General features: G+C 35.0%; 1 protein-coding gene across 2 annotated transcripts; it reads right to left on the bottom strand.

The window, feature by feature from the left end:
* Positions 1-1,343: 1,343 nt before the first annotated feature.
* Positions 1,344-10,442, bottom strand: pank1b (pantothenate kinase 1b). Of its 2 annotated transcripts, none has more exons than XM_016461359.1 (7): positions 9,949-10,442; positions 7,746-8,098; positions 7,287-7,540; positions 6,343-6,519; positions 6,134-6,257; positions 5,590-5,715; positions 1,344-4,389 (listed from the first exon to the last, which is right to left on the bottom strand). In XM_016461359.1, the coding sequence occupies exons 1-7, from the start codon at positions 10,208-10,210 to the stop codon at positions 4,330-4,332; spliced, it is 1,356 nt and encodes a 451-aa protein (XP_016316845.1). In that variant the 5' UTR covers positions 10,211-10,442; the 3' UTR covers positions 1,344-4,329. The 2 variants fall into 2 exon arrangements, with proteins under 2 accessions (XP_016316845.1, XP_016316846.1); XM_016461360.1 differs by lacking the exon at positions 9,949-10,442 and adding an exon at positions 9,037-9,468.
* Positions 10,443-10,713: the final 271 nt, after the last annotated feature.

Raw genomic sequence — 10,713 nt, 5'->3', positions numbered from 1 at the left:
CGAGGACCTGAACGCTTTTTACAAGTTGGAATCTCATAATTACGGGAATTCCGTTATGGCGTGAACGCACCTTTAATCGCGATTAATCGCTTTCAAAATAAAAGTGTTTGTTTACATAACATGTGTGTGTGTGTGTGTGTGTGTACTGTCTATATTTATTATGTATATATAAATAGGTACACACATATACAGTATGTATATTTGAAAATATTTACATGTCTATATATTTATATTCATATAATTTATATTATATATAAATATATTAAATATAGAAACAACATATTTTTCTGAAATATATGCATGTGTGTGTATTTATATATAGCCTACATTATAAATATACACAATACATACACATATTATGTAAACAAAAACGTTTATTTTGGATGCGATTGTGATTAATCATTTGACAGCACTAACTTGGCAATTATTTGTGTGAAAATTGTTTCATGTAAATCCTACATCATTTTTGTCAGTGAAATATGAAACAGCTGAATTCCCTGGGTGACCAATCTGAAATAGTGTCAATTAAAAAATGAGAAATTCTGTCATCATTTACTTTTCAAACCCAGACTTTCATTAATCTTCGAAACACAACTGGATATATATTTTTATAAATCCATAAATACATTGTAAAAGTTAAAATAAATAAATAATGTTTTGTTTTTGTGTCACACAAACATTTCACCTTCTGCAAAAACCATGGCTGTTCTCACGTGTCAGCAAATATCTTCATTTGTTTTTCAGAAATGAATGAAAGTCTTATGGGCTTGGAATGACAAGAGGAAACTGATGACAGCTTTTTTTATTTTTTTTTAAGCATTTTAGACTAACACTTATTCCAAAGGTTACTATGTTTTAAATAGGTCACTATAGCAAACATTGGCTATTTGCTACTAGCTTTGCGTCTAACCATAACAGTGACAAGTATTTATTTGAATTGTTAACAAATTGCACATTTTTTCATAAATTTCTAGAGATCTGGGATTTGTAACTATTTAAACAACTAGTATAATTTTCAGATTTCTTATACTGAATAACCAGTTGGGTCTACCGTTTTTAATACTTTTCCTCATGAAATTGCAATTTGTTTCCAGTTGAATAGTTGCACGTCAAAACTGGGATAGTGAGTAGTAAGAAAATAATAAAAATATTAAATGAAAAAGTACTAGTTTGAATGAGTTGATATAGGTGTAATAAGTATTCATATATAACGAATAAAAGTATGTAATGTCTACTTGTCAAGTTTGTGAATATGCAGTAAACTGGTCTAAGTGTTGATTTTTGTATGAAAAGAAAGAAATTAAATGATAACAGTAGCCACAACAGTAAAACAATTTCCATAATTAACACATTTATTAGATATTTACAAAATAGTTTATTGACAAATTAAGTTAGCTTTTCACATGGTAACTCAAAACTTAGTTACATTTTTCAGCCAGTCATATGATTTCTTCATTCCCTAGGAGGCATAAGTAAACCAAGGATTTCTCTATGACCAACATCAAATGTTATATCATAAGAAATACGCTTACAATTTGTGTAGTGATACAGTTTGAGATTCATGATTGCCTGAACACTGAATAAACTTAAGTTAAAAGAATTTTCAGCATGGAATTACACATACTCCCTCAGATCACATACATTAGACAAGTTTGTCAGGAGATTGAGGTCATTAATGAGGAGTATTAGCAAGGAAAATTAACATCTAATTATCTAAAATTAGATGATTTATAAAGACACAATCTAGCTCTAAAAAAAGCTTATAATTCAACTTTAATGGCGCTTCAGCATTTATAATTTAGAACATGCTTCCTGAAAACTGGGCAACAAACATGTACAGTTTGGGACAGACAGAATACATTTATGAAAGGAGAGAAAGGTTTCATACAATTTAACATATATATATAGCGCAATGAAATGAACGCGCTGACATACGATCCAAGCGTTATGCTGGTTTACAAGAACAAAACCTGATAGAAAGGCAATTCGACTACATTAGATGGAGCGATCCATCCAAGAACAAGGAAATGACACACCTGTTCAGAAATCGCTTACATGCTTTGCACTGGCTCAGTTAAAATACAATGTACCGACACATGCATTCAGTCTGCTGTGGCATAGGTAAAGCAATACCCCCGCAAAGAAGAAAAAGAAAACACCTCAAATATACTGTTAAGGATTAATGCATACAGTGACATCTGGATTTAGCATTAGCAACAATACAGAGATAAAGCCTTGTCTCTATCAGTAAAAGGCACCCCGTAACACTTGGAAGTTACTTTCGTGGCTCAGAGAGATGTTGGGGTGCCATTGTGCATAATCCAGACATCCAAAGACAAAATGGCACCCCACTGCATAAGGCAATTCTAAGGACTGAGCAGAGGAAGTAAAGCATGAATCAACAGACAGAAGGAACAGATGTAGAGGCAGTGTGCGCAATGTGCTGTTACAGATCTTACCAGCAGCTAGAAGACACTATAATGTCAGCACAGGTCTGTTGTTAAGCATGTAGTAGGTTCAGTACACTCACAATAGGTGATTATTTTTGACACAATCCTCTAAAAGAAATTGCATTATGATAATATTCCTCATATTACCTCCTTTTAGGAGTTTTGGTCTTGCTTGCATTCATGATGATCAACACAATGTCTCAGTGCCGTAAAAATAAAGGATTAAATGAACGTTTTAGTTCATATTTACAGTGTTGAGGCAAAATGAGAAAATGAAATTGGTACAAATGTAATTGCTGTCATGCTGTGTGGCTCAAAGGGAGGGAAAGGCAATACATTTTCTCTTAGAAGTGCTTGTGTTTCTGATCTTACATATTTAAACAGATTATAGTGACTTGGAATTTCTGATTCCAGCTTTAGGAGCATTTAGGAGATGTTTAACATACATCTGGTTCTGAACAACAACCAGGAGCGTTCACAGTCAGACCCAGCTGTCCAGTATTAATACAGAGAGTTAAAAGGTGTTTAGGCATATAGTTAGAGATTCTCATGTTGATACATGAGAGAAAAAAAGGCAAAATATTTTCAGTAATAGATTGTTTAAGCTGAAAATGTTTAAAAGGATGAAGGCATTTGTGAGGAGGTTTGACTAAATATATGTCTTGGTTAGCTGTCTCAAATTAAATGTAAGACATCACTGCATAATGGCATGAATATGACAAGAGATGGTTTGTGCAAATTAAATAAAAACAAAACAACAAAACATTACACACTACAGTGTATATACACAGGGTAAACTGTTAACACATTCAGATCAGAGAAATCTCAGCATTTGGGACTGCACAACCAAATATAAATCATTATCAGGGTAAGAAAGGACTTACTGTACTGTATGTAGTGAACTATGAGAATTCTCCATCTGAAGAAGATACTGTTTTCCAGTCAATATAGACAATTTGGTCCCAACACAATCAGTGTCAGCTCAGGTGCATATGTTCTCTGTTCATTACACAGACCAGTTAAAAGGAGGTAAAGATATCTTAGAAACAGCTACTCAGGTCAACAATCCACTAATCATACAAGGCCCAATGTAGATAAAACAAGTCTACCAGACAACATTTAGCTAATTCTGTAAAAGTGTTCAAATATAAGCTTTATCTAATTGAAAAGTACTGAAATTCAATTGGTATTTGATGTATTATTGTAAAAAAAAAAAAAAAAAAAAAAAAAAAGTCAGAATTATGAATTTGGACTCGCGCTTTAGTGTCCAAAATGACTTTACGTTTAATAATACAACGTAGCATTTTTAAATGTAATACAGATATTATAAATGCTTGTATGTGACTAGAACCGGGAGAGCAAAGTCTCACATAAATCTACTGCTCATCTATGCGTAAATATAAATCTGATTTGTGGTTCAAAGCATGATTTGTTCAGAGGGGATTGGGGAAGGCTGTTTTTATACAGCAGGCCTAATACACATAATACTCACCTCCAAACCCTTTTCATATGTTACAATTGTTTTCATAAAGCTCACAAACAGGGAGAAGAGGGAGTACACAAGCATTAGTGTCCTAAATCATCTTCCAATCAAATCATCAATACACGGCAAAGGCAAAGCTGTGCTGGGATTATGGCAACGGTGACAAGGAACAGTTAGCATGAGGTGCAGCTTATCACCATTGAAACGGTGCACTTTTGCATCACAACCTCTTGATCACCTGCTCCTGTCATGAGCATAGAAGGGCCAGCATGTAGATGATTTGAAGGGAAATGGAAACTCATCACATTATTAAATGGCTTTTCCTTATTAGGGGATGTGGCTTTCCTGAAATCTTACAGCAGCTTCTGGTTTAAAGGTTGGGGTTTCCTCAGTGTCTCAGGAGTCTTCAGTCATCTTCAGTAGCTCTAGGAAGGCACCAACAGCTCCAAAATAACCCTGCAGTAAAAAAGCAGAGCATTTCATTATATTTAAATAAATATATTTAAATGATAAATATAATTTCATGTAGAGGCCTAATGAGAAATATGTGACTGATATTATGCTCTACTGTTCAAATGTTTTGTAAAAAAATGTTTTTTTATTAAATTACTTAATTTCACACACACACACACACACACACGTGTATGTGCGTATGCGTGTGTGTATATATATATTTATATAGAAAGCAGTCATTTTAAACTGTAATAATATTTTACAATATTACCTTTTTTTTCTGTATTTTTGATCTAATAAATGCAGCCTTGGTGAGCATAAAAGAAAACTTAAAACATTCAAAAAAATCTTGCCAACCCCAAACCTTTGAATGAATATAAAATCTCTTAAGAGATGTACACAACTTTTTAAAATCTTTAATCTTCATTTTTTAATCTTAAATAATTTTAATTTACATAAGACTTTCTAATTAATATTTTCTGATAAATAAGTCGACAACATTGACAACAGAAATCAACATTATCCATTGACAGGTCTGAGGGTAGATTTTGGAACTGACACAAGGGGGAGCTAAAAATCCTGTTAATCTGCAAAGTGGTCATACAGTCGCTGACCATCACAGGTTAGGAAAAACATGTATAAGCAGTACTTGCACCTTGTTTACTTTTAACAATATTTAAACATTTATCATTTATTATAGAACCATAAATAACTCACATTTAGAGCAGGAGGCTAATTCATCTGTTGTATTTTTTTTTTTTAAATAAATCATCATGCAACATGTGCTCATTTTCATCTTTCTCCCTAATATTTAGATCCTCACATTCATCTTTAGAAACACCTCGTATAATAACACACCACACTCTTTTCTGGTACCATTGATATTTTTGTACGAAAGTTAACTGAAAGCCACACAAATAAAAATTTTATTTCATTGGCTGTTTAAAAGCACCTAATTGTAATTTCTTTAATATTTCCACCATTTAGAAAAACATGTATTAAAACATTAATGACATGGGTGTGTTTATTGGCTGATTCCAATAATTTTAAAATATACTTAACATATACTTGCTTGGCTGATACATTGATTGACCACTATAAAGAAGGTTATGGTGTAAGTCCAAGATGGACAAACATAATTAATGCAACTGATTCCAGCACTGGCAAGGAATTACAAGTGATAAAAAAAGGAAAAAGGCTTACTTCATGTTCTAAGAAAAGGGCTTTCAGTTGTCCGTTAGACCAGAAGTCCATGGCATAGGCTAGCAGCTTAGTTGACACTGTGTTGATCCGAAGGAAATTCCCAACAAAAACCACTCTATCAATATTCTGAAGAAAATAAAAAAAACAGACAATCAGAATAAACAGTAATATTTTAATTCTGAAGAAGAGAAAAGAGGAAATATCTACATTCCACTTGTTCTTGACTTTTACACCAGAGTATTTTAGGAAAAGAAAAAAACATTTATCCATCTTGTGGCTGTTCAGTGTGCTGTGATAGCCCTGTACAATGCTGCTTGATCTCCATGCCACAAGGCAACACTGTAAAGAAGCTCAGAGCACACTGAGTTCAAGGTCATCTTTAGCACCACAGACTTGGTCTTTATATTGTTTATTTCACAGGGTAATGGCAACTGAATTTATCTTATGCATTCTAAACAAAAATCAATTATTCTGAACGGAAATATGTTCTAAGTTCTTAAACAGAACAGATGAGCTTTTGCATTAAGAGAAAATGTTTTCAAACCTCGTTCACTGCACACATGCGGGCGATGGAACCAGTGTTGTTTGTGATGGTGACAAGAGTGGCCCTGGCCAGGTCCTCTTTACTTATACTGTCACGTTTCTCCTTGCTCATCATATGACCAAAACTAACAAATTAAAGGAAAAAAAAAAAAAAGATTGTCTTTAATTACATAATTTTTACATAGAAAATTATGGCAAATCTGTCTATACCTGGATGCAACGGCAGAACCCTGGAGACCGAAGCGTTCGTAATCGCCTCCATAGATGTCCTTCACTAGTTTGTCCACATTTGTGCTGTCCCCTTTAGCTGCCATCTCTAAGGCCTCCTCAAATGTCTCGCAGCCAGTCAGCAAACAACACAGGCCTAGAAACGTACCACCTCCTAAACTGAATCACAACCAATGAAGCATATAAATGGCGGTGTATTTAAAAAATGTTGCATTACTTTAGGTAGATTACAGATCTTGTTTCTACAACACATTTAACAATTTTCATTACAAAATTATAAAAAATTACTCATTTTTACTTTACAATTACAGTACTATAGCACTTTAGTGGTTCAAACATAAAATTTCAAGTTAGTTTTGTCAGTTACACTTTGGTAAGGACATCACACATGACCTAAAACAAAAAATAGACAATGTGGCCACAAACCAAGAATTTCTTCCTATGACTTAATTCATGGCCACATTTTATTAATGATTTCCTTAGTTTAAGTTAAAATGCGGCCACATTGTATAAATTGGTTCACTCATTGTAATTTAGTTTTAAAAAATAAGGCCACATTTGAATAAAAAGGGGAACAATTTAGTATGCCATTTAACTAAAATGACAAAAGTCTTGGCAACAAATTTTTAATTCATGGCCATGATATCTTGTTTTTTTCCCCCCTGCATGTCATGTGCAGGACTCCGTACTTTGCCAATTCTCTTCTGCGTGAATAAATCATCAATTTTGAGCTATATCTGTGGTTCTTTGATAACATATCTGATAAATGTGTAATCTGGATAGTTAGAAGCATATCTGCCACAGTAGTAGCCAGATCTTCTTATCTTTACTTATGTAAGTGATGTATACAAGCAAGGATGAAAGGCATAAACCTGAAATCAACCTGTTTGCTTAACTACAAGAAAAAACATGATGCCGGAATTCACCTGGTGCCTGTGACTCGCTTGTAATCATCCTTGGAATAGACAGCAAGGATGCTAACCCCCGAGCCAATGTTTACCAGCAACATAGGGAAGGGGTTCTCCAGGCTAAATGGCCTCTTGACACAGTTTTCAGGGTCGGAGGGATTTTGGAAAAAATAACACTCGGGATGGCCATTGAACCCAACTGAGTCAACGTACAGCAGACCTTGAATAAGACAGTCCAGTTCATCCAGCTTCTGCAGCTCCAAACCAGCCACCTGCGGGAAGAAGCAAATACACAATCATAAATGTGATAGGCATAGCTAATGTTAGCCATTCATTGTCCTGATAACAGTAACAGGATAAGTGGCAGTAAAAGACATTACAGTATGTCAACAAAACACTAGCCTGCTACAGATCAACATATTTTTTTACATTCAATCAAACTGAATAAATTGCATTATTATGTCGCCATTAACATACCGTTCTGAAGTCATCCTCAAACTTGTATGCGCCCCCACCCGTGGCACACAGTGTGGTGTGCAGACTGGAGAAGTTCTTGTCTCTGCCCATTTGGATGAAGCGGTGCATGTCTTGTGTGGGGAAACGAATGAAGTGCAGGTTGCCTTTCCGGCCACACATGGTGAGGTTCTTCAACTCCAGGTGAACATCTCGGATACCCGTGTTTCCATAGGCCACGTTGGAGGTCAGATATCGGCGAATGCTCTTCAGGCTCTCCACTTCCTCTTGTTCTTCTTCAGCAGTTATGTCCTTGGGCTCAAAGTAAACCAGCTTTACCAGGGTGCCTCCGATATCCATTCCAAACCATGGAAAAGCTGGAAAAAAATCTCAAGTTTTAGAAAGGGAGATTTTGATATTCTTTCTTGACAAGCATTACCTGCATCTTTCTGTGTGGTACTGATGAATGTGAGAGAAATAGGTGTGGAAAAAATTATAATGTACTATGTAATAATTAGATATTTAAAATCTAATACTTAAATGACTTTTTTGGTGTATTTTAATGAATAAAGAATGAATATGACTGCATTGGGAGTGGGGGGAAAGAGTATTTTTATCTATTCACACTGCAGCTTGTGGGCTCTTTTGTTGCCATGGTAACAGTGGTTTCAAAGAGATTGCCTGGCGATTCTGAGAAACATCCTGTCTTCAAAATAAAAGTTACACATCAGGTTCACAAAATCTGTTTAAAGTACAATATAATCTCTAGGTAAAAACCATTTAGATCTTACTGATACAACCTCAGTATTTTCTATAGTAGTGAATCAGTGAAATATCTTTGCAGCATTTGGGAGAAAACAGTTTCGTATGTCATTGATTAGTTAAGGGAGTCTGAGTTTAGATCAGTGATGATAATATAGCTGGCAGACGTACATGTAGGCGAAAGGTGTGTGTACTTCTTGTCTCAGAGTGCAAAGTACTCCAAAGCCACCAGGAACCCAGTGACTTCACAGCAGTTAATGGACAAAAAGTGAAGTTACAGCAGTTTACAGCCAACAACCCAAAATGTAGTTAAAGCAATGGAATATATATTTAAGATAGATTTATATTAATATTCAAAAACAATATTTAAAATCAATAATGAATAACTATAAATACTTTATCGGATCCTAGAGAGTGCAATTGCTGTTACTTCAACTACTTGACTGTCAGTAGACTGTAAAAAGATGCTGAATAATTAATACCAACAAAACGGAATCACTGAGTTTTTATGTCGTGTCTTTTATTGATTAAATAATATTACCCAGGACCTTACCTGATTTCTTCACAATTAATTTCATACTTTGCAGTTGAGACAGAAAGGATAATGAAGACAGCAATATGAAGCACACAGTGATCTAATCAATATATGTATATATCATTCAAATGCTGCTGGCAGAAGAATAAACGTCCTCATGTCACTTGGCAGGTGTACATAGCACATTTTATGTTAATTACACAAGTACTGTAAAGTCTGCAAGTTCAATTTCCCCACCCCTTTATGTGATCCTTTGGTCTCATTGGATGAAATCGCATGTCCGTCATATCTGGCGTGTTTTGGTCACACCCTCACATTCTGATCTGGCCAATGAAATCCGCACAGCGAACATCACATTGATTTCACAACACTAAATAACCCGGTCTTTCAAAACAAATAAACCTCTTAATACAGGCAAGTCTGAAATGTGTTTACAGTTCCAGCGTTTCCTCTTTTAAATAGGCCTCTTATTTCTTTTTTTAATTGTGAACAATAGTCAAATAAAACACACAAAACAAACAAACAAACAAAAAAAGGTTCACTTCCGGGACTTAAGGACACTAAAAATCGAATCTTTCATGTTCTTGGTACAAATATGAATACGAACGAAATGCGAAAAATTCGCTATAAACACATTTGCTATAAACACTGACCAAAAAGTTAAATGGAAATTGTAACGTGATAACCGTTATTTATAATGACTGTGATGTGTAAGATCATGTCTTTCGAGATTTTATTGTACAAAGGAAAAATAAATAAATAAAAACAAAATGTTTAATGTGCTGAAATCGTTTCTGCTGCTTAAATTATGGATCTTTTTAAATGAACCTTACCTCTAAAATAGCTATTTACAGTATGTTGTGATAATTGTCACTGTTCAGTTTAAGTTACAACTGAATACATTAATTAATTACTGAAAACTGGACTTACGCGGTCTGTTCTTCTTTCCCGAATCCACGCGTCTTCGGAGTCTGCAGCGCTTTGCAGGCGAACCATTGTTGTGTACATGCTGATGAAGATGGTGGAAATCTTCAACACCATTATGGCCACCGCTACTATCACTAGCACCCAGACCACCTCCGTTAGATGAAATACACTCCCCGTTATCGGTTTGTAGGGTGTGAAATCCGTTTACTAAACCGTTCGTGTAGTGCGTCGTTCCGTTTTGATCGGATGTTTCAGCATTTTCCATTATTTTACGCAGCAAATATGATCGCTCGGAAGACGGACAGATGCGTAACGATTCGACGTTTCGAAGGCGCTTCAAAATTTGCAATAGTTTTATCAGAGTTCTACATGAATGCTGAAGTGTTATAAAGAGATAAAGACAATAGACAGGTCTTCAACATCTTATCTGAGGTCACTATCGGTCATTTCTTCTTTACACTGCATGGCTGTTTCCGAGTCAAACAGCCGGCCCGGTATATGCGACGTCACTGAGGAAAATGCCTCCACTCCCTCTCGCTGAAACGTCATGTTTTAGAGCCGCCTACTTACATATGTGACCCAGGAACACAAAACCAGTCATAAGGGTCAATTTTTTGCAATTGAGATCTATACATCATCTGAAAGCTGAATAAATAAGCTTTCCATTGATGTATGGTTTGTTAGGATAAGGGCAATATTTGGCTGAGATACAACTAAAATAAAAACCTGGAATCTGAGAGTGCAAAAAAAAATCAAAATATTGAGAAA

Source organism: Sinocyclocheilus anshuiensis, unplaced genomic scaffold (assembly GCF_001515605.1).
Source record: "Sinocyclocheilus anshuiensis isolate Anshui unplaced genomic scaffold, SAMN03320099.WGS_v1.1 scaffold220, whole genome shotgun sequence".
Lineage (NCBI taxonomy): Eukaryota > Metazoa > Chordata > Actinopteri > Cypriniformes > Cyprinidae > Sinocyclocheilus > Sinocyclocheilus anshuiensis.
The sequence above is the reverse complement of the archived record's forward strand: the minus strand, read 5'-3'. Positions and strand labels throughout refer to the sequence as shown.

What these genes read in the sequence shown, in the direction of transcription:
- pank1b (XM_016461359.1), bottom strand. Translation starts at nt 10,210, where the DNA reads ATGGAAAATGCTGAAACATCCGATCAAAACGGAACGACGCACTACACG. An exon ending in AAGCGAGTCACAGGCACCAG is followed by an intron (nt 6,520 to 7,286) that starts GTGAATTCCGGC and finishes GTTGTGATTCAG; the next exon opens with TTTAGGAGGTGGTACGTTTC. An exon ending in CCCTTTTCTTAGAACATGAA is followed by an intron (nt 4,390 to 5,589) that starts GTAAGCCTTTTT and finishes TTTTTACTGCAG; the next exon opens with GGTTATTTTGGAGCTGTTGG.